This window comes from Rosa rugosa, chromosome 1 (assembly GCF_958449725.1).
Source record: "Rosa rugosa chromosome 1, drRosRugo1.1, whole genome shotgun sequence".
NCBI lineage: Eukaryota > Viridiplantae > Streptophyta > Magnoliopsida > Rosales > Rosaceae > Rosa > Rosa rugosa.
Window position 1 is genome coordinate 1,552,526 of NC_084820.1, and position 23,624 is coordinate 1,576,149.

General features: G+C 39.6%; 4 protein-coding genes and 2 long non-coding RNA genes across 6 annotated transcripts; 4 read left to right on the top strand and 2 right to left on the bottom strand.

Annotated features, from left to right (window-relative positions):
* The first annotated feature begins 2,640 nt into the window (after nucleotides 1–2,640).
* On the top strand, nucleotides 2,641–3,159 carry LOC133726871 (cyclin-dependent kinase B1-1-like). Its single transcript, XM_062154511.1, has one exon. The coding sequence runs from the start codon at nucleotides 2,641–2,643 to the stop codon at nucleotides 3,157–3,159; it is 519 nt and encodes a 172-aa protein (XP_062010495.1).
* A 905-nt stretch (nucleotides 3,160–4,064) lies between these two features.
* On the top strand, nucleotides 4,065–4,719 carry LOC133724443 (cyclin-dependent kinase B1-2-like). The gene is made up of 3 exons (XM_062151181.1): nucleotides 4,065–4,165; nucleotides 4,282–4,423; nucleotides 4,519–4,719. Exons 1-3 carry the CDS (start codon nucleotides 4,074–4,076, stop codon nucleotides 4,615–4,617), a joined length of 333 nt encoding a protein of 110 aa, XP_062007165.1. The 5' UTR covers nucleotides 4,065–4,073; the 3' UTR covers nucleotides 4,618–4,719.
* Nucleotides 4,720–6,602: 1,883 nt separating this feature from the next.
* On the bottom strand, nucleotides 6,603–8,959 carry LOC133726930 (uncharacterized). The gene is made up of 3 exons (XR_009854948.1): nucleotides 8,393–8,959; nucleotides 7,761–7,839; nucleotides 6,603–6,852 (listed from the first exon to the last, which is right to left on the bottom strand). It is a non-coding gene; the product is annotated as an uncharacterized LOC133726930 (long non-coding RNA).
* Nucleotides 8,960–11,449: 2,490 nt separating this feature from the next.
* Nucleotides 11,450–12,442, top strand: LOC133709302 (uncharacterized). Its single transcript, XM_062135005.1, has 2 exons — nucleotides 11,450–11,766; nucleotides 11,856–12,442. The coding sequence occupies exons 1-2, from the start codon at nucleotides 11,538–11,540 to the stop codon at nucleotides 12,071–12,073; spliced, it is 447 nt and encodes a 148-aa protein (XP_061990989.1). The 5' UTR covers nucleotides 11,450–11,537; the 3' UTR covers nucleotides 12,074–12,442.
* A 71-nt stretch (nucleotides 12,443–12,513) lies between these two features.
* Nucleotides 12,514–16,249, bottom strand: LOC133726931 (uncharacterized). The gene is made up of 3 exons (XR_009854949.1): nucleotides 15,683–16,249; nucleotides 15,051–15,129; nucleotides 12,514–14,142 (listed from the first exon to the last, which is right to left on the bottom strand). It is a non-coding gene; the product is annotated as an uncharacterized LOC133726931 (long non-coding RNA).
* A 2,419-nt stretch (nucleotides 16,250–18,668) lies between these two features.
* On the top strand, nucleotides 18,669–20,433 carry LOC133727301 (F-box/kelch-repeat protein At3g06240-like). Its single transcript, XM_062154895.1, has one exon. The coding sequence runs from the start codon at nucleotides 18,994–18,996 to the stop codon at nucleotides 20,296–20,298; it is 1,305 nt and encodes a 434-aa protein (XP_062010879.1). The 5' UTR covers nucleotides 18,669–18,993; the 3' UTR covers nucleotides 20,299–20,433.
* The last annotated feature ends 3,191 nt before the right edge of the window (nucleotides 20,434–23,624 follow it).

Genomic DNA, 23,624 nt, shown 5'->3' on the forward strand with positions numbered 1-23,624 from the left:
ATCTGGGGTTCACATCCAAAACCAATTGGCAATGGATGGAGTGGCCCAAACCCTTATAAACCAATAGGCAAGCTCCCATTTTTCCCATGTGGGATGACATATATTCTCAACACGCCCCCGCACGTGTGGCGAATTTTCAAGCCATACACGTGGACAACTTTGGGTGACGTGGAGCCCGTGTGGCCGTTAGGCATGCACACGTGGGTAACCCGCTCTGATACCATGCAAAGTTATATTTTTCCAATGTGGGAGTTATATTTATACACATTCTCAACACGCCCCCGCACGTGTGGCAATTTCTCAAACCATACACGTGGACAAGTTATATTGGGTGACGGTGAGCACGTGTGGCCATCGCTGAAACCAAACACGTGGGTAACCCGCTCTGATACCATAATAAAGTAATCTGGGGTTCACATCCAAAACCAATTGGCTATGGATGGAGTGGCCCAAACCCTTATAAACCAATAGGCAAGCTCCCATTTTTCCCATGTGGGATGACATATATTCTCAACAGTATTGGCATGGCCTTTTGGCTTGTGGTTAATGTATGTGTTTCAAGTAGCTTTCTCATGACCACCATATCATGTTAATTTTAGTCGTATTGTTTATTTATAAGGTAAGAAAGGAAGAACCTAATTCTTCCTATAGCTTAAATTTTGTTTAGCATTCTTTAGTTTTTTGTCTTTTAACAACGTTCATTAACTTCACTCATTGAGATGATGGAGGAAACTACTGTACTTATTCCTATCACTTAAGTTTTGTTTAACATTGGACAAATCCAATCCCTTTAAATTTTGTTGTTTTCTCCTTTAACAATGTTCATCGACTTCAATCATTGAGATGATGGAGAAAAATAATGTACTTATGAGTAGTTTTCATTGAGTTTTAATTATACTTGAATGATAAGTATTTGATTATAACCCATTTTGGCTTGTTCTATTAATTGATTGTCGCTTTTGTTTTCTTTGTTTTAAAGAAAATAATTTAGCAATCTATTAAATTTAGTAATTGTCACAATTTAAACATCAAAATTAGTCATTTTAGAGGATGATTTTAGTCATTTACGAGGTTCAGGCTCTATGTCTCCCTCAATGTACTATCTAAAATGTTATTAATAAACGAGGAGACCCACTACTCTAATATAATGATCAAAGGCTTTCATCTTCTAAAAAGAAAAAATCAAAATTAATCCAATTTAGTTGTTCATGTATAACACAGTTAAATGAAGTGCTTTCTATTTTCTTCAATGACATCATATCCAGAACTCACAACAATTAACCTTGCATATATACATGCTATGTTTTGTGACCCAATCTCTATGGAAGTACGGAGAAGCTATCAATTAAATGGGTGCTTTCTTGTGAACCAGTTTGTTAAAGCATTAGGCCTCAAATTTCACAGGAATCACGCATTATATTTCTGCCGTTGTTTCAAATAATAGACATCGAGGTTTGACTGGCTGGCTTTCACAAAGTACTGGTTGAAACAGAGTTCAAACGTAATGTTATGTTTGTTCTTCTTGACCAGGCTACTTTAGTTTGCTTTACAAAATGTACATGCTGTTTATTAGTTTATACATGTACAAATCATCTATGAAAAAACAATGAGGATATCTATATCTATGGGTCCGGATCAAGGGACACAAAATTGTACACAATTTTTTACACTCCTCTTGAGCCTTTAGATTTTAAAATATTCAATGGTTTAGATTAGATGTGAGAATGACATGACATACAATTATTTCCTAACAAAAAAACAAAAGATAAATAAAAGTGAATTAAACTGTTTTATTTCCTACATATATTTGAGGACATAAAGCTTCTTTCAATCTATTGCTTGGTATGAAGTAGAGGAGAGATCGAGTAGAGAGTGCGGAAAAGTTCTATTTTACTAATGGTGAGATTTTGGAATAGGAACGTTTTAATATAAATGGGTGTTGACAAGGTTTGGCACGCAACAAGTGAAAGCGCCGAACTATATCAAGTACCTTATATCTTCAAAATTTTCAATGCCATGATCTCGCAATTGACGAAGCAAGATTTTTAGAATGTGCGTTAATTGACGAATCTTACTAATTTTGACCCAATAAATTTTTTTAAATTATAATTTTTTTTAGTATGACATGAGACGTCCAAACATGACGCTAGACCATGTCAAATGCCACGAGCCATGCACATGTCAGTTGTAGCATGCAAACTTCTATGTTGTTCATTAAAACTTTAACTATTATTTTTTTTATATTAACGTTAACCTTCAAAAAGCACTCGGTGTATTGCTCGGTATTAGAAGTTGAAATCGTTGAGAGCTAAGCCAATCAATGCCAAACAAGCCCGGAAATGGAATGGTAAAGGACAGTGTGGTGCAATTGGGTGTAGAGAGTAAAGACCTTGTTGTACTGATGGAATGGAATTAGCATTGGGCCGTTGTCTGGGCCTTGTTGGTATTTGGGCTGATATTGGGGAGGTTGGTTGCAACCGTATGCCCCACTCAGAACGTATAAAACCCCAAATTCAAGGCGCCCATGCAAAATCAAAACAATACCAAACAGTAACCATCGCATTTCTCTCTCTCTCTCTCTCACATTTCCGAGTTCCGACGTCTCTCTCTCTCTCAGCTTGTTCACAAAGGCAGAGAGCCATGAACAAATACGAACGTGTCCGAACGCTTTCCAAGACTGGGAGGTACGGCGAAGTCTACTCCGTGAGGAACAAGCAGACGAATGAGTATTTCATCGCCCAAGAATTCAATCGGAGAGGCCTTGAAGTTGCCCGGCGCGAATGCGGGTTCCTGGACGAGCTATCCGGGTCGGGTCATGTTATCAAGAAAGTGGAGGAAATCCAGAACTCCGGTGAGCGACTCGCCGTCACGGTGGTCTACGAAGCTCTCGCCGCGACAAGTCTGAGGCGGTTCTTGGACGCCAACCCCGAACAGCCTCTGCCGCTCCGGGCCGTCAAATCGATCACATACCAAATCTTGAAGGGCTTGGCCGACGCTCACAGCCTGGGCATCTTTCACCGTGACATCCGCCCCAGTAAGATCGCCGTCGCGGTCGCCGACGATGGGTCGTTGATAATCAAGATAGTGTGGATTTCAGGGACGCCAGAAGGGTGGGTCCACCGGAACCCGTCACTCCGACTAGAGACTTCGAAAAGGTGAATCTTTACTACCAGTCGCCGGAGCAGCTCATGGGCTCCACAAGCTACGGCGCCGCCGTCGACATGTGGGCGGTCGGATGCATTCTTGGTTAGTGCAAGTGCAGTTTTCATCCTTTCTTTTCTAGAAACTTCTGACCTTATTTATCCGCCTGCTATGTTACATTTAATTACGTTTTACTTGTGTAAAGATTTTTAATATATGGTACGGTTAATATAACTATTTTAATTAGTGTGACCCTTACAAGTCGACTTATAGTTATATTAAGACAGATAAAGTGTGTGATTACACATCATTATATATTAAGTAGTGTGGCGAGCATGACTAGATTGGAATTATACTCTATTCTTACTTTAATTTCTTGTAATTAATGAATTTCTTTGTGGGTATGTTGATGGATTGTGAGTAATTTCTTATTTGGGTTTACCATGTAATGACATTAATTTTTGGTGATTAATGAAAGTGTGTTGTGGTTTTTATTCATGAAGCGAAGTCATTTTTCGATGAAAATTTGTTATAGAAATTAGCCAATCTTATGATTAGTTCTTGTCATTATCATGAAATTCATTTAATTAGTACTTAATTTTATGAATGAGCATGTTGTCATGCTCATTTTGTTAATCTCCAAAAATTGACTTAATGTCATTGTATGCATGTTAGGAGCCCTAGTCCGGTCTTAATGTGTGTGTGTGATGAAAATGTGAATGCTCTAGTCCGGATTTACATTAGTTTTGTACTATGAAAATATGAATGCTTAAGCACTAAATCAAACGTGGATGTACTTCACTAAATTTGGTATGGCTTCTGTTTGTTAACTTGTCAGTATCGACTGTCACTTTTATGACTGTTAAGAGCTCTTTAATTACATGCAGCTGAGTTGGCACTTGGCAGATAGGGGCAGGGTTTTGTTCCCTGGAATGAACCTTATCGATTCAAACAGGACACTAATTCAACCCAGGGAGCAGGATACCGAGACACAGTATCTAGGTCAGCTCTACAAGATTTTCAGGTATATATGATTGACCCTAATTACTGTATATCGTATATATGAGGGTCTAGATATTAGCTGGGCATCCATAGATCGACTTTTCATTGATTTTTTTGTCACTTTGTGTTTGCATGCAGTATACGCGGTACTCCTCGCCTTCACCTTCTACCAGCAGATGTAGCTGGCTTTCTGGACTGGGAGACTGTCCCTCGGTTTCGCAGAGCCAACCTCCTCCGACGTTTCCCTATGCTTGGTGTTTCTGGCAATCGGCTCCTGGCGGTAAGTGTATTCTACATTTCTCGTGTTCATTCAAGCGACTCTACATACATGTATCATGAATTAATTAAACTCTCTCTCTCTCTCATCATCTGCAGCGTTTGTTGAGCTACTCTCCAGTAGAAAGGCTGTCAGCTGCTGCCGCGATTGGGCACGACTTTTTCGAGGAACTGCGCCCTCAATCAGATGCAGAATAATACCCAATCAGTAATCACATAACCCGATCAGATCGAATAATACCCGAGTCTTTTAGTTTTGTTGTTGTTATTCGGTCTCTTAATTCTTCTGAGTCGGTCTTTTTTTTTTTTCAATGATACCCCAAAACTCACAACAATTAACTTCGCATATATACATGCTATGTTTTTGACCCAATCTCTATGGAGAAGCGATCAATTACATGGCTGATTTCGATCTTGTGAGTCAATATGTTGAAGCATTAGGCCTCAAAATTCACTGGAATCATGCATTAGATTTCTGCCGTTGATTTTAAGTACTAGACGTTGAGGTTTGACTAGCTATCTCATAGTTAGTACTAGTGAAATTGAGTACTTCAAGCATATTGTGGTGTAATATGTATTAATTGATGGGTGATGGTTAGTTGCTATGGTAGTATATGTGTTTAACGCAAGGTCTGGCTCCTTTACCCAACCACGCACATCGGTCTTTTGCCTTTTATTACTCCTCTATACATCTTCAAACTGCATACACAGCAACACCTTGTTCTTCTCCACATCAAACCTTAAATAGATAGTACTGTTCTCACCTTCTTCCTCTTCTCCTCCAACAACGTCACATCTCAACTTCTTTTCTCATTTTCTTACTTAATTGTGAGTAAGAATCATCATGTTACGATTTGAGGTGGCCTGGCGGGTGGATGGTTGCGTTCTGTCGATGATAGCTAATAAGGTAGCACATTTCCCAATCACGTTGTGAATTGATCTCAACTCTAGACCTTCTTCCCATTAACTAATTATTGTTCAAATAACCAATGATAAGACATTGCGTTAGACAGTACTCTGAATCCCCCTTTTTTTGTTATACTGCACAAGCCCTATACCAATTGCTGTCAGTGTTATTGAACAATATGACCCTCTCTGGAGGACATGATCGATGTTGATCTAAGTGTGGACTTAACTCGTGGGATGATCAATGATATCCATTGTCGGAAAGGCATAATATGGTGCACACAGACAAATATGGATTGTCTATCCCACCTTTACATAGTTTGCGTTGCATGGTCCAACTAGCTTCTTCAACTAGGAATGGACATTCTATGTGTTAAAGTGTTAAACGCTAGACACATGAAGTGAAAAATAGTAATTATATTCGTCAATGACATGAAGTCGTGTAAGAAGCTGCCTCTCGATTTTAGTAATAAACTAGTAAGAGATGCCTCTCGATCCTATAATGGTTTGAACTCCACATATTTTGCAGGTTTCAAATCCATATCTTTTGCTGGTTCCCATTCCACAATCTTAACTAGCTAGTTTCAACTCCACATCGTTGGTCAGTTCCATGTCCGCAGCATTTGTTGGTTTTGACTCCACATCCTTTACTGCTGTCAACTTCTCACAAAGGGTCGCCTGATTCACCAAGGCAAAGTAAGAATGCAGTAGAAGGGGAAACGGATACTAGTTGAATAAGTAGCAAGCAATGACAAGTTTGCAGATAAACAGAGGAAATAAATAGTTACTGAGACAGCCATATTAGAAACTTCAAGAAAGTTCAAGTTGTAAAGAGCTCTCTAACAAAATCTAAACCAAAGGCTAATCATTCAAGGAAAATTCAATGCCCAAGAATAAGGGAGCTGAATGTTTAAATTCCATGCGCAGCAATTGAACTAAAAGTTCCAAGTGCATCCAGCAGGAATCAAACCACTTATTACAGTAGTCTAGCGCTAGAACTGACTTCTTCAAATAATATAAGGAATCGACAGTGCATGTCTTGATATGTAAGGAAGGAAAGGGGGAGAGTCATCAAGTGTGATCCCTCTTATCAGTTACCTTCCTTTCACCTCACAGTCACATCAAACTATCACACAAATGAACAATCCCTGAATCAAAATCACAATCCGAATCAGGTCATTCTTAAAAATAAAAAAAAATAAAAAAAAAGATAAATCTGTAAAGATGAAAAATGGAAACAAAATGTCACGCCCCGAATTTTGAATAACCAATTCAAATCCGAAACATGAATAAACAATTAATACAAATACGTTCTGAATTTTTTTCTCACAAACAAACACACCACTCGCCACTCAACACAAAAACTCGAAAACCTCGAGTTAATTATTACAATTCACTCTTACAAAGTAAAATTGCAAAGCTCTAAATGAGCATAACAAACCTCACAATATAATGCTGTAATTCACATAACACTACTCTAAGCAGCCCGATCACCGTCCTGGTTCTCCTGACCTGTAGGATTTCCCGCTACACAATTTGAATAGTGTACCGGGAGTTGCAACAACACAAAACCCGGTAAGCTTTTTACAGCCAGTATGAGTAAACAAGAAAGAACTGTTGATTTTAAATTACAATTCTTATAACTCAACAACACAACCAACAATCTCAACATCCACGACGCAAACGTCAAACCCATTCAATATCACCACTTTGGTCTTATCACACAACACTATCACCATTTTTGGTCCTATCTCACAACACTGTCACCACTTTGGTCCCATCCCATAACACGTTAGAGCTCTAACTGCCTCGTTACCTCTGACACCTTGGCCTAGGGTCAAGCAACGGCAAAAATACTTCGGTTAACACTATAACCGTCGCGCTTTGGACATCCCCGTCCTCAGCACACAACTTCGGTTAATAATAAACCGTCGCACCTTGGACATCCCCGTCCTCAGTACACAAACACTCCGGTTATCCTTAACCGTCGAACTTCGGACACCTCATCCTCAGAACCCTACATTCTCTAACTCTATACATCCTCCAATGTAAATCATGAATATTAACAAGAACTCATCAATCATGTTCATCACATATAAATATGGTAAGTCACATGTCAATTCATAATAATTTAATCATCCCAATTTCACACTCTTCAATGTCACACCATTCACATATAATCACGTAAATATATATATATACGTAATTATCCGCTCAGGGATAATCACTAATACCAACTATAGTTCACATGCAATAAAACCGAGAAATTCATTTGTATAGTAAAAATCATTTTACTTACCCATGGACCGTAGTTGATCAAGTCCATATGATTTTAAAACAAATATTTATTCCATAAATATTTTCACGCAATTACGACAAAATAAGGTAATTAAATTTATTCGGTTCGTAATATGAACCATGTGAGGTTTACTCACCTCTAAATTCCCGCTGCGTCTTCTTAACAGCTCAAAATACAATTTCACGAATCGTCCGCCAAATCAAACCGTCGATCACCTAATCAAACATGACCTTAACTTAGCAAATAACTCAAAAACATAATCAAACGACAATCCAACGGTCGGATTGAAATTAAATGATGATCCAACGGTCGGATCCTCACGGATCGCCTTCCTAATCACTGTTTTGCATTTATACGAAGATCCAACGGTCGGATCTTCGCCCATGACTACACAAAGCCACTGGGACTGTCATAAGATCATCATATCAAAACTACAAGTCCATCTGACGGTACTAACTTCACAGATCACAAATCTAACGATCGAAATCGATCTAAACTTAAAAATTCATAACTTAATCATACGATATCCAAAAATTGCGTATAATATATCGAAATGATCGTATTGAAATATAGAATCTGAAAATGTACAGAAACCATATTTTTGATCCCCGGAGGTGGCCGGAAAGGGCCGCCGGAGTTAGTGGCAGAGCCGCCGCCGACCACCACCAATGGTGTCGGGGCCGGGCTGCTCTTCTTCCTCTCATCATGCTTGACAACTTTCATAACTAGCACGAAGTCTGAAAATGACCGGAAGGGGTCGAAAATTACCTTGAACAGTATGAAGGTGGCCGGAATTTTCCAGAAACCGGCGAGAAACTGCAGAAAACGGCGAGCTCCAATTCGACGTAAAAACGTCAATTTAAGGCTTCGATTCCTTCTGAAGAGTTGTTAAGAAACTCAAGAAGAACTCACTGGTTCAAGAATCACAGAAAAATATGGTCTGTAGCTCGAGATATACCGATCGAAAGCTTCGGTGGTCGGAAAAATTCCAGAATTTTGCAGAATCCGGCAAGGCTTGATTTCGACGTCAAAACTTCAATTTCAGGCTTCGATTCCTTCTAGAGAGTTGTTAAGAAACTCAAGGTGAGTTTACCAGTTTAAGAATCACTCAAAACGATGCACTACAACTCGAGATATACCTATCAAAAGCTTCGGTGGTGGTGGAAAATTTCCAGAATCCGGCGAGCTCCAAAATCGACGTGAAAATTACAACCTCACGCCTCGATCCCTTCTGGAGAATTGTTCAGAACTTCCTTATGAACTCAACAAGCCAAGAATCACAAGAAACGATCGTGTATAGCTCGAGATATCTTGATCCGAAGGTTGGTTGTTCGATCCGCACGGGTCGAGCTCTGACGAACGTGAAAACGTTCGATCCAGTTCCGATCCTTCTTGGTGCTTGTATAGGAAGATGAGGCGAGCTCAATGAGCCAAGAATCAAGTGAAATGGTGCTCTGTAGCTCGAGATATCGAGTTTGGAACGAAAACGAGCTAAACCGGACTCGGGGTCGCCGCCGTCGCTGCCGGCCGTGCCGCCGCGCAAGGTTACCTCCGGTAGCTGCGCAAGGTCGAGGCGAAGCCGTGGAAGGTGGTCTGAGGTTGTTTGGTGGTCTGTGGTGGACGGTGCAGCACGATGAACAAAGCTCTGTTTTGTTTCTTCGACTGTGACGAGAGGAAACGAGAGAGAGAACGAGAGAGAAATAGAGAGGAAAGGAATTAAGTTTCTGCTGTCGGTCGATCGAGTGTCGGCAACAATTCATAGTGCTCTAATCGACAATCATCATGAAAGGTAAAGAATGAAATGATCATGTTCCTTGCTTTTGATTAATTATAAAAAATCCGGTTATTACAATCTACCCCCCTTAAACGAATTTCGTCCCGAAATTCAAGCACCCAATTCCACAAAGAGCTGTGGATACTTCACTCTCATGTCAGACTCTAACTATAGAATCTCCATCTTTTCCAAATCTGTAGTAATCTACAAAGCCTCAGCCCTTTGTATAAAAATACATTCCTATGGCCACTAAATCCTTTCATCACAAACGTAAACTCACAACACAACTGCTCAACATCACTCCACATCAATTACACAAAATCATCACATGGATCATCACATAGATCATCACTTAGATCTTCACAGAGATTATCTCATAGATCCTCACATAGATCTTCACCCTGTACTGGCATACAAGCACAGTAAACACTCCCACAAAGCGTTTCGCTACTCAATTAGCATCACTCAAAACAAATCATCCCCAAAAGCACGCCAATAAAATATGTCACCCAGTGACGATGACTTGGGCTTGCTTAATCCTTGGCTAAGCATTAGGGCTGGCCAATTGGGCCGAAGAAACCGAACCATTCACATTTCGAACCGGCCCGAACCAATTTGGGTTTAACATTTGGGCCTACCATTCGGGCCGAACAATTGGGCTTAACATTTGGGCCTACCAATCGGCCCACCGACTTCCAGCTAGGCTACGGTATGAAATTGTACATACCGTAGGTATACCGTATATATGTATGCATACCGTACAGACCGTATATACGTATGCATATCGTACAACTGTATATACGTATGCATACCGTACAGACCATATATATGTATGTATACCGTACATACCGTATATACGTCCGTATATCAAGCATATACGAGATCCAAAAATATTTGTAAGAGGTAAGGTTCGAACTCCCGACCTCGAACACGAAGGTTTTGCTCCCAACCACTGAAGCAAGAGCTGCCTTCATTAATATATGCTCACGTGTTATATTTATTATGTCATAAGCGACATAAATAAAATAACAGGGAAGGCAAGGTTCGAAACCTCAACCTGCCGCACGAAACCTTTTTCCCCCAACCACTGGAGCACAAGCTGTGCTTAATATAATGTGTACAAATGTTATACTTATTATGTCATAAGCGAACATAATAAAAATAAACGAGAGGCAAGGTTCGAACCTCTGTCCTCTTGTACAAGAGCCTTGCTCTTCAACCACTAGAGCACCAGCTGCTCTCGTTACTATCCATGCAACTTCTTTTATTTATTCTATCACAAGCGATAGAATAACAACAAACTGTCGGTACACTCCACGTGCCACGACACGTCTCTTCCGTGATTTACGGAAAGCAAATCACTTTCGGCTAAAGCTGTCTGCCACAGCGTCTCGAGGTTCGGCCTGTCCCCTTACACGCTCTCCACGCGCCAACAACTTTTCCGGGTTTTCGGATGACTTTAATCCAACGCGTAGATTGAATCTCAGAGATCGTCCATCCAACGGTGGAGATCTGCTCACCTCGTTCTATAAATAGGTGCATCCTGGAGAAAAACTGTTCACACCAAAGAAAAGAATTTTTCCCCAGCCATTCTCTCTCAAACTCTGCAGTCTTCCTCTCGAAACTCAAATCCTTTCTTCATCAATTTCAATCCTTCTCTTCTGATCTTCTCTGCCATTTGAAGATTCGATTTCATCTTTCCTCTGAGAATCTCAGATCTCCAATCACCAGTTCAACAACTCCAATCCTTCTAACAAAATCTCCCTCAAACACTAAACCATGTATTCCTCGATATTCACATCCTCTCACCTCATGACCCAAGAGCCACGAACTCTGCAACTAATGGAGCTCCAAACCCCGCAACAAATGGAACCACAACAACAGCAACCAACAGAGGAGGGAGGAAACACCCAAGCAGCTGGAAGTAGTGCCAACATGGATTTCTGGCGAAGCCGTACCAGATGGATTCCTACTCCAGAACAAATAAGAATCCTCAAGGATCTTTACTACGTCAAGGGATTTAAGTGCCCATCTACAGAGCACATTCACGAGATCTGCCTCCAGCTGAACCGGTATGGACATGTTGAGGGTAAGAACATTTACTTTTGGTTCCAGAACGTCAGGGCTCGAGAGAAGCAGATGAATAGGTGTAATCAGGCTGCTCCAGTGCCCATGGGAACTAGTTCTCTTGGTACTGGTGGATCCATCGATCTCAATTTTGGGTCCACTGGTTCTACTGGTGCTGGTGGATCCATCGACATCAATTTTGGGCCAGCTGGTGGATCCATCGACATCAATTTTGGGTCCACTAGTTCTACTGATGATGGTAGATCCATTGATCTCAACTTTGGTTCCACCTATTCTACTGGTAATGAAGGATTTCTTGATTTAAATTTTGTTTCATAATCTTCCTCACACTTCAACACTAATACCAGTACAACTCTTTTGGCACAACAGGAGGACAAACATCCCTACAACAACGAGGAGGAGATCACCAGGAGGTTCAAACTCTTCCTCTGTTCCCCGTGCACGGCGAGGACGTCTTTGGTAACCTGAAGACTACTTCCGAGGAAGGTAGCGCATTTGGTTACTATTCTGGTGGCTCAGGCGGTTACCACAGTGGCTCAAACGTTTCTCTTGAGCTCAGCCTCAACCCATCCGGAGCTGCTGACTAGGCTTAGTATAGAATAGTCCTCGTTTCCCTTTTTGTAATATAAAATCAATAAGATTGTGTGCATGTTTTCTTTTCTTTTTGTTTAACCAACAACAACACCAAGGATCGAACCTTGGTTACTCAATACTCTTTTCAAAAACCATCGAGAACTCTGCTGCACACATCTTTCATAATGATGCAATAAAAACAATCACTCAAAACCTAGCAATCAATTAAATCACACAGAGGTCAAGCTAGTATCCTCTGAGTCAAACCAAACACAATAATTTTGTCGCTAGAATTAGGGATTAATAAAGCTAAACACTTCCTGAGTTAGTTAGGAAAAACCCACATCTTTAGAGTTACACTTACAACTCTAAAAAAAATCTCGATCATTCCATCTATCAATTGCTTCAACAAGCAATATGTACCATCTTAGCTTCCACTAATCGATACTGGTACAACACTCAGTATCTCACCCACGAATCACCTCACTGCTCATTTGGTGGTAAGTCAACATCTAGTGGTCAAAATTCTGTGATTATAGCACTTCACACTAACCACGTCATAATCCATAATCTGTCCTCACAACAGTATCTGGCCTCATAAATTAGTTATACAACCCTAGCACTCCTAGAGTTGAAAACAACGTTATTACCTAAGCTCATACATCAACACAATGTCTCTTCACAGTCAATCCTATCACGAGGTCATATCAATCTTTCCATAAGTCAACCATACACAAAATCCATCATAGTAACAACGAATTATGCATCACTACTCAACAATAGTCAGTGAAGCAGCACTCCACAATAATTTCCAATACCATCCGCAGACCTCAAACCACACCCCGACATTTAGCTAATATATAGTAGCTATCCTAAACACCAAACAACTGAGCATGAATGAATGCTCCATTATAACACAATTCCATCACTAAGCAACCAATAACTGCTAAGTATTCTTCAACTCAAAACATCTGCATATCCAACTAATGGAAAGTATCACAACTACTAGTCAAATACTCGTAACGACTTTAGATACAAGCATTGGTCAAACACCATGACCCCAACAACCAACGACTACAATGCACATAAGGATACTGTTTTTCGTGGAAACCATCCTCAATAACTCCACCAGAGTTTAATCCAAAGGTTGCCATTCCTCAAAGGTTATAACTCAAAGAAGCTACACAAACTCCACCACTTCACTTACAAAGTCAACCTATGCCATGATCACTTAACATACTACCCTTATTAAAGGTAACATAAGTATCTCCCAAATTACATCACTACACTCGTACACCAATATAGTCTTGAGAATTCTGTCTCATAATCTCTCACACTCCTATCATCTTGAGTTGGTGAGATCAATTCTCTTTTCAACTATTCCTAGGGTCTTAATCTCTTTCACCATTTCAACCCAAGAATAACATCCATCACATCAACTACAGGTAGACTAGGCAACTCAACCTCTAATGCCTCCACCTCATCCTCAACTGTCTCCATAGAAAGATCCTGTCCCTACATCAGACTCGACCTCTACCTCACCGACTCATCAGAGTTAAATCCAGAGGTTCCTATTCCTCGAAGATCACAACTCGCGGAAACTAAACTTATTCTAATACGAACTTAGTAGACAACTCTACCGTCCTACGGACTTACACGTTGTCTAGACCCCATACTAAGACATACCCAATGATTATACCAGTACCGAAGAGTATATGATGGGGATCCGCTGCAGACGGGCCATCACTCGGGAGGTACTGATTATCACCAAATATGTACCTTACGCTCTGATACCAAACTGTCACGCCCCGAATTTTGAATAACCAATTCAAATCCGAAACATGAATAAACAATTAATACAAATACGTTCTGAATTTTTTTCTCACAAACAAACACACCACTCGCCACTCAACACAAAAACTCGAAAACCTCGAGTTAATTATTACAATTCACTCTTACAAAGTAAAATTGCAAAGCTCTAAATGAGCATAACAAACCTCACAATATAATGCTGTAATTCACATAACACTACTCTAAGCAGCCCGATCACCGTCCTGGTTCTCCTGACCTGTAGGATTTCCCGCTACACAATTTGAATAGTGTACCGGGAGTTGCAACAACACAAAACCCGGTAAGCTTTTTACAGCCAGTATGAGTAAACAAGAAAGAACTGTTGATTTTAAATTACAATTCTTATAACTCAACAACACAACCAACAATCTCAACATCCACGACGCAAACGTCAAACCCATTCAATATCACCACTTTGGTCTTATCACACAACACTATCACCATTTTTGGTCCTATCTCACAACACTGTCACCACTTTGGTCCCATCCCATAACACGTTAGAGCTCTAACTGCCTCGTTACCTCTGACACCTTGGCCTAGGGTCAAGCAACGGCAAAAATACTTCGGTTAACACTATAACCGTCGCGCTTTGGACATCCCCGTCCTCAGCACACAACTTCGGTTAATAATAAACCGTCGCACCTTGGACATCCCCGTCCTCAGTACACAAACACTCCGGTTATCCTTAACCGTCGAACTTCGGACACCTCATCCTCAGAACCCTACATTCTCTAACTCTATACATCCTCCAATGTAAATCATGAATATTAACAAGAACTCATCAATCATGTTCATCACATATAAATATGGTAAGTCACATGTCAATTCATAATAATTTAATCATCCCAATTTCACACTCTTCAATGTCACACCATTCACATATAATCACGTAAATATATATATATACGTAATTATCCGCTCAGGGATAATCACTAATACCAACTATAGTTCACATGCAATAAAACCGAGAAATTCATTTGTATAGTAAAAATCATTTTACTTACCCATGGACCGTAGTTGATCAAGTCCATATGATTTTAAAACAAATATTTATTCCATAAATATTTTCACGCAATTACGACAAAATAAGGTAATTAAATTTATTCGGTTCGTAATATGAACCATGTGAGGTTTACTCACCTCTAAATTCCCGCTGCGTCTTCTTAACAGCTCAAAATACAATTTCACGAATCGTCCGCCAAATCAAACCGTCGATCACCTAATCAAACATGACCTTAACTTAGCAAATAACTCAAAAACATAATCAAACGACAATCCAACGGTCGGATTGAAATTAAATGATGATCCAACGGTCGGATCCTCACGGATCGCCTTCCTAATCACTGTTTTGCATTTATACGAAGATCCAACGGTCGGATCTTCGCCCATGACTACACAAAGCCACTGGGACTGTCATAAGATCATCATATCAAAACTACAAGTCCATCTGACGGTACTAACTTCACAGATCACAAATCTAACGATCGAAATCGATCTAAACTTAAAAATTCATAACTTAATCATACGATATCCAAAAATTGCGTATAATATATCGAAATGATCGTATTGAAATATAGAATCTGAAAATGTACAGAAACCATATTTTTGATCCCCGGAGGTGGCCGGAAAGGGCCGCCGGAGTTAGTGGCAGAGCCGCCGCCGACCACCACCAATGGTGTCGGGGCCGGGCTGCTCTTCTTCCTCTCATCATGCTTGACAACTTTCATAACTAGCACGAAGTCTGAAAATGACCGGAAGGGGTCGAAAATTACCTTGAACAGTATGAAGGTGGCCGGAATTTTCCAGAAACCGGCGAGAAACTGCAGAAAACGGCGAGCTCCAATTCGACGTAAAAACGTCAATTTAAGGCTTCGATTCCTTCTGAAGAGTTGTTAAGAAACTCAAGAAGAACTCACTGGTTCAAGAATCACAGAAAAATATGGTCTGTAGCTCGAGATATACCGATCGAAAGCTTCGGTGGTCGGAAAAATTCCAGAATTTTGCAGAATCCGGCAAGGCTTGATTTCGACGTCAAAACTTCAATTTCAGGCTTCGATTCCTTCTAGAGAGTTGTTAAGAAACTCAAGGTGAGTTTACCAGTTTAAGAATCACTCAAAACGATGCACTACAACTCGAGATATACCTATCAAAAGCTTCGGTGGTGGTGGAAAATTTCCAGAATCCGGCGAGCTCCAAAATCGACGTGAAAATTACAACCTCACGCCTCGATCCCTTCTGGAGAATTGTTCAGAACTTCCTTATGAACTCAACAAGCCAAGAATCACAAGAAACGATCGTGTATAGCTCGAGATATCTTGATCCGAAGGTTGGTTGTTCGATCCGCACGGGTCGAGCTCTGACGAACGTGAAAACGTTCGATCCAGTTCCGATCCTTCTTGGTGCTTGTATAGGAAGATGAGGCGAGCTCAATGAGCCAAGAATCAAGTGAAATGGTGCTCTGTAGCTCGAGATATCGAGTTTGGAACGAAAACGAGCTAAACCGGACTCGGGGTCGCCGCCGTCGCTGCCGGCCGTGCCGCCGCGCAAGGTTACCTCCGGTAGCTGCGCAAGGTCGAGGCGAAGCCGTGGAAGGTGGTCTGAGGTTGTTTGGTGGTCTGTGGTGGACGGTGCAGCACGATGAACAAAGCTCTGTTTTGTTTCTTCGACTGTGACGAGAGGAAACGAGAGAGAGAACGAGAGAGAAATAGAGAGGAAAGGAATTAAGTTTCTGCTGTCGGTCGATCGAGTGTCGGCAACAATTCATAGTGCTCTAATCGACAATCATCATGAAAGGTAAAGAATGAAATGATCATGTTCCTTGCTTTTGATTAATTATAAAAAATCCGGTTATTACACAAAAAGTGAAAGGCATAGTGTTCTGGTAATTAGATTTGTCCATTCTCTGATATCCATTTAAATCTGGGAGCTTTTGTGTTTACTATTAATCATTTTGATGTAATATTGTAGGAAATCGTGGAGAATGCAGCTTTTAGGGATAGCCCTGAATTAGAGGCGAAACTACCTCATATGAGGCAGCTTTAGAATGTGGTTTGTGGAATACATATTCATTATCAATGTAATTACATCAGTTCATAGAGATGACATGAATGACTTAGATGGATACTTTTTATCGCGATATATGTGCACCAAAATTGATAAATAGAGAAAGCAAGCAATACATTGACTAAAAAAAACAGGAAAAGAAACTATCCATAACTTCAAGCTGGATGTAATTGATGCCCCCCCTTAGATTATCCAAAAAAAGAGAAGAAAACTTTATTTAATTAGCCCAAAAAATAAAAAAAAATGTGGAAGGGTAGGAGTGACAAAACAGACCTCAACCGTACAAGGGGTATAAGGTATATTTACCCCATGCCCTCTAACAAGGAGCATGAAAGAAAGAATTATAACAAGGGAGTTTCTATTCATACCTCCAAAATTGGTATTTGGACCTCCTCACTTAATAGACCTCCAATTTACTTTTACAAATAACTAATTTGCTATCTACACCTCTCTAATTTTCCCACAAATGCTCATTGTCCAAAAAAAAAAAAGTATTCATACCTCCAAAAATCAATAGTTTTTTTTTTTAGAGTAATAGTCAACCATTTTATTAAAAATAACAATAAGAAAAATTACAACTTGTAGATGTAGAAACTACATCAAATATATAGTAACAAGAAAAATACTAGATGCAACAAAGCATCGGAAATAAAACCTAGCAAGGATACGGAGGGATGCAAAAATCAGTAGTTTGAGCTCCTTCAATTTTTGAAGATTTCACAATTATATTTTATCTTAATACAATTAAGTGGAAAAAAAAAACACCTCCAATTGGTAGTCGTATCTCTCTCCTGGCTGCTTTAATTTCTATCACTCTCTTTTTACTGTCATTTGTATTTTTATAGAGGTTGTTTACGGCCTTGTATGCGTGAATTCTTTCCATGAAATTTTCAATGTTTTATAATCTTATGGAGATAGCTTAGTTTCTTTTTTGTTGAATTAATAAAATACAATGACTCTTTCCCCCCTTGTCAAATCTTCTTTCCACCATCATTCTTGCTAACAGTTCGACAATTTTTTGCTTCCTTATTTTCTATCAGTTTCATAATTGAAACTCTTTTTTCATAAGAAACTTATTTCCATTGATGGGTGATCAATCACAAAGTTCAGAAAATTTTGACAGCAACATAAATAACGTTTTCCGATCACAATTCTATTTTATCTTAATACAATTAAGCGGAAAAAAAAAAAAACACCTCCAATTGGTAGTCGTATCTCTCTCCTGGCTGCTTTAATTTCTATCACTCTCTTTTTACTGTCATTTGTATTTTTATAGAGGTTGTTTACGGCCTTGTATGCGTGAATTCTTTCCATGAAATTTTCAATGTTTTATAATCTTATGGAGATAGCTTAGTTTCTTTTTGTTGAATTAATGAAATACAATGACTCTTTCCCCCCTTGTCAAATCTTCTTTCCACCATCATTCTTGCTAACAGTTCGACAATTTTTTGCTTCCTTATTTTCTATCAGTTTCATAATTGAAACTCTTTTTTCATAAGAAACTTATTTCCATTGATGGGTGATCGATCACAAAGTTCAGAAAATTTTGACAGCAACATAAATAACGTTTTCCGATGTATATTTTAGGGTTTACGTTGGAGGAGAAAGTTTTCTCCGATTAAAGACTGCTACTGTACGCAGAGGTAAGAATTTTTTTTTTTCCTTATCTCTTTTGTGTCTTTATTGGTAATTTGACATGAGTTGACAAAATCAACTATTATTTGAAAAACGAGGGAGGTCTAAATGACAATTTTAGAGGTATGAATAAAAGCTCCCTTATAACAAATACAAAAACCAAAAGGAAAAAAGAAAAAAAAAAACATGTTCGTTGCTGGCCTTTTTATTGATTCAGAGCCCCAACTGGATTTCTATTGGGTTTTGGCTTTGGTTTCCAATCAGACAGAGAAAAGGAGGACGGCCTTATATATAGAATACATATAGGGATCCAGTTATAGACTAGTAACTTTTAATATCTATCAGTTGAAGAAGATCTACAGATACTGAGGAAACAGAGGAGGACATGAAGACGCGCAACAAAAACAAGGCAAAGACAAGGTTGATGGACCTTCCCATTGAAATCCTAATAGAAATCCTTAAGAGACTTCCGATAAAGTCAGTCTGCTGCATCAGATGCGTCTCCAAGACCTTGTCAAACATAGTCTACTCCCCCTTTTTTGTTGATCTGCACACTCGTTTTCTGATCCCGACCAATTCTCTTGCTGGAGCAGCACCTCAACTTGTGCTGCGCCATGTTGAATCTTATCCTGGGAGTACTACAAGAAAATTAACTGCTTTGGAATCACTGAATTACGATGAAAGCGAAGGTAAGCTTACTCTCTCAGAGATTTTTTCCACATCCCAGAGGGAATTTTATTCCGATGTAGCTTTTGTTTTCTATGACTTGATTTGCTTTAAGAAAGCATACATGGATGGAAATTGTATCTTGAGCAATCCTCTTTGCGGAGAAGTTCTGAGAGTCCCGACTAGTAACATCCTATATACAAAATTTGGTAAGGATATAACTTTCTTCGATGATTCTTATGGTATGGGATTTGATGATATAACTAGCACCTATAAAATTGTCCGTATCTCTCGAATCTATGAAAGACCGTCGTATTCAAAGAGCTACGTTGTAGCACAACTTCTTGTATTAGGCACAAGCTCATGGAGAGAGATTCCGGTACACCCAGTCATTTATTGTGCTATTCCGTGGGATAAGAGTGTGTGTGCATATGGAGATATGCATTGGTTGTTTGTTGATGAAGGTGAAGCAAAAGGAGTCCACATAGTATCGTTTGACTTTAAAAAAGAAAAGTTCTATTTGACTCCCAATCCAGTCACATCACGAATGCCATACCTACACTTGATTACTTTGGGGGAATCTATTGCCATTGTTGATACTTACTTTTCAAGCATGAAAGTGGAGATATGGGTGATGAAAAATTACAATAAAAAAGAGTGGAAGCGAGAATACATCATAAATCATCACATGCTTGGATTAGATGTTGACTTCAGATTTCATAGGGCTAATTGCGGTGAAATGGAGTATGGCATGTACTTCATAGATGAAAAGGGTGAAAATTTACTTTTTCTAGATCTAAGACCTTCCTCGATGAAATGTGTCGCATGTCCGATTGGGAGGAAGAAGTGGAATGGTCGTCGGAGAATCTTAAGTTTGAAAAGGAGCTTGATTTCCCTTAAAAAGTTTGGGGATTTGGTTGAAGAGCCAGAATCAGGCGGTCAAAGCGCAGGGGCGGATTTAGGGGGTGGCGAGATTGGACAGCTGCCCAACCTCGATTTTTTTTTTCTGGTGATGCTATATTAAGGCTTGGGAAGATTTTGAGTTCTTAAAAATGGATAAAGAGACAGAAGGAAGAAGATGCACTTATAATGTTCTTTCCATATTCTTTAAAACCAACCCTCAAGATTCAAGAAGGACGCCATATGAAGCAGAGTCTCATTAAAAGTAATGGCCTTTTCTTTTGGCGTTGCCTTCTTTTTGAAGACGTGTTATGGATTATGGGACCACTCTCGATCCCATTTGTAGACGTCAGGTTTGCTAACTGTTTTTCTAATTTTTTCTGTATTATAATGTGAATAATTTTTGTAGTGCAATATTTGGTTTTCATGATTCATTTAATTTCCTGTCCCGATTACAACTTTTATGATTGTGTTTCTCCTTATGAGGAAAATTATTTTAGTTTCCTTTAATCAAGATTAAAGAATTTCAACGAATTAAAACTCAAGAGAAAGAGAGAGAGAAAAAAAAAAAAAAACACTTGTAAGCTAGTTTTGCCCACCATGAAATCAGCCATTGTCAGAGCCTGCATCATTTCTCAAAAATGTACTTACGGCAAGTTTGATGGAGGGAGAGAAGAAAATGCGCCGAACTTCTTTTTTCTCGCAAATTCTTCTATGAAGCAGTAGTGCAAATGACCTAGCATCTAAAGGTATCTAAATTCTTTACATTTGTAGTCAACTCTGTTTTTAATAACAAAAAAGTGTACTTCATGTTATCCAAACATCAAGTCTTGTTCAGTAATCTTAATCCCTTCCCGATAATTAGGGTAGCACAAAGCCACAAGGCAATAGTTTTCCACTCTTCTAGCTAGATGAAGCTCGATCGATCATATGATGATATTCTTGCACTTATTAGTTTCAAGTTATCTAGCTTGGACATATTATTGTTTTGGCTATTTTTTCTTGTAATCGACCTCTTAATTCTTGTGAGTCAATTGCTTTTTATTTTTTTTCAATGACATCGATCATATCCCATAACTCACAACAATTAACCTTGCATGTGTCACATATGCATACATATGCTATGTTTTGGGACCCAATCTCTATGGAGAAGCTATCAATTAAATGGCTGATTTCTTGTGCACCAATTTGTTGAAGCAAGGCCTTAAACTTCACTGGAATCGTGCATTAGAATTCTGCCGTTGATTTCAAATGCTAGACTCGAGGTTTGACCAGCTATCACAAAGTACTGGTTAAACTGAGTTCAAGCATAATGGTTTTGGTCGTGATCGAATTGAAGGATAATGTGTGTGGTACGTATATTGATCGATGGGTGATGGTTAATTAGTTGCTATGGTAGTGTACGTATTTAATGCAAGGTCTGGCTCCTTTACCCAACAACGCACATTCAACCGTTGTGCCTTTTATTAGTCCTCTATACATCTTCAGACTCATACATAGCAACACCTTATTCTTCTCCATATCAAACCCTAAATAGTACTGTTCTCACCTTCTTCCTCTTCTCCTCAGACAACATAATATCTCAACTTCTCTTCTCATTTTCTTACTTAATGTTGAGTAAGAATCATGTTATGACTTAAGGTTGGCCTGGTCTGATTAGCTAGCGCCGGGTGGTTGGTGCTGTGACTGCTGCCGATGATAGCTGATGACCGAGCACATTTCCCAATCACATTTGTGAATGGATCTTAACCCTTGAATAACACTTGGGAATTGATGATGTTACCTAAAGGGAAAAGACAAGTTGGATGTAAATGGGTCTACACAATTAAACATGATTCAGATGGCTCAGTTAGTAGATATAAAGCGAGATTGGTAGCAAAAGGGTTTACACAGACATATGGTGGACTATGATGAGACATTTGCACCCGTAGCCAAGATCAATACTATCAGAGTGCTTCTCTCTTTGGCAGCTAATCTGGATTGGCCTCTCAAACAACTTGATGTGAAAAATACTTTTCTACATGGAGATTTGGCTGAAGAAGTGTATATGAGTCTACCTCCCGGATATGAGACTGCTGATAAAACGGATGTTGTGTGTAGGTTGAAGAAGTCACTCTATGGTTTGAAACAGTCCCCCCATGCATGGTTTGTGCGCTTTACTCAGGCAATGAAGCGGTTTGGTTACAAACAAAGCAACTCGGATCATACCCTATTCCTTAAGCATCAGAAGGGTAAAGTAACGGCACTGATCATCTATGTTGATGATATGGTGATCACAGGTGATGATTGAGAGGAAATTAGGAGGTTGTAGTAGCAGTTAGCTTCGGAGTTTGAAATGAAAGACCTCGGTGACTTGAGATACTTCCTTGGGATAGAGGTAGCCAGGGGGAGTAGCAGCATCTTCTTGTGCTAAAGGAAATATGTTCTAGACTTACTGTCCGAAACGGGCATGTTAGATTGTAGGCTTGCTGATACACCAATTGAACAGAATCACCGGTTAGCCGAGTACCCTAATCAAGTCCCGACTGATAAGGCAAGGTATCAAAGGTTAGTTGGTAGATTAATCTAATTGGGTCACACTAGACCTGATTTGGCATATGCCGTAAGTGTGGTGAGCCAGTTCATGCATAACCCGAGTGAAGACCATATGGATGCAGTCATGCGAATCCTTCGGTATCTAAAGAGAGCTCATGGGAAGGGCCTTATGTTCTCAAAACATCATTGCCTAGAGGTGAGTGGTTATACTGATGCTGATTGGGCTGGTTCTATTACTGATAGGAGATCGACCTCAGGTTACTTTATATTTGTTGAAGGGAACCTTGTCACTTGGAAGAGTAAAAAGCAAAAGGTGGTGGCGAGATCAAGTGCAGAAGCCGAGTATAGAGGTATGGCACATGGAGTATGTGAGTTGTTATGGTTACGTAATTTATTACGTGATTTGGGGTTCAAGCCAAAAAGAGTTATGGACTTGCTTTGTGATAACAAAGCAGCTATTGAAATTTCACATAACCCAGTGCAGCATGATCGTACGAAGCATATGGAAGTTGACCGACACTTTATAAAGGAGAATTTGGATGCAAACTTGATTGCCTTCCCATTTGTACCGACTGAGGAGCAACTAGCAAATGTTCTAACTAAGGGTGTCTCAGTCAAAGCATTTCATGACTCACTTGACAAGTTGGGCATTCGAGATATGTATGCTCCAACTTGAGGGGGAGTGTTGTGAGTCATAGATATTCATCATCAAAAGCTTCTTATTCTCTTGAGATTCTTAGTTTCAACTTGGTATCAGAACGGGTTATCCCACGTGTGAATGCTTAACGGCCACACGGGCTTCACGTCACCCAATATAAGTTGTCCACGTGTATGGCTTGAAAATTCGCCTATAATTGTATAAACCGAGAAGACCTACAGTTTAAGTGGAGCGTAATAATTATATTCGTCTATGAC

Bases quoted from the DNA above. Each gene is read 5' to 3' on its own strand.
- LOC133726871 (XM_062154511.1), top strand. From the start codon at position 2,641: ATGAACAAATACGAACGTGTCCGAACGCTTTCCAAGACTGGGAGGTAC.
- LOC133724443 (XM_062151181.1), top strand. From the start codon at position 4,074: ATGAACCTTATCGATTCAAACAGGACACTAATTCAACCCAGGGAGCAG. The intron at 4,166-4,281 runs GTATATATGATT...GTTTGCATGCAG, and splicing joins CAGCTCTACAAGATTTTCAG to TATACGCGGTACTCCTCGCC. The intron at 4,424-4,518 runs GTAAGTGTATTC...CATCATCTGCAG, and splicing joins CTGGCAATCGGCTCCTGGCG to CGTTTGTTGAGCTACTCTCC.
- LOC133709302 (XM_062135005.1), top strand. From the start codon at position 11,538: ATGAATAGGTGTAATCAGGCTGCTCCAGTGCCCATGGGAACTAGTTCT. The intron at 11,767-11,855 runs GTAATGAAGGAT...TTGGCACAACAG, and splicing joins TGGTTCCACCTATTCTACTG to GAGGACAAACATCCCTACAA.
- LOC133727301 (XM_062154895.1), top strand. From the start codon at position 18,994: ATGAAGACGCGCAACAAAAACAAGGCAAAGACAAGGTTGATGGACCTT.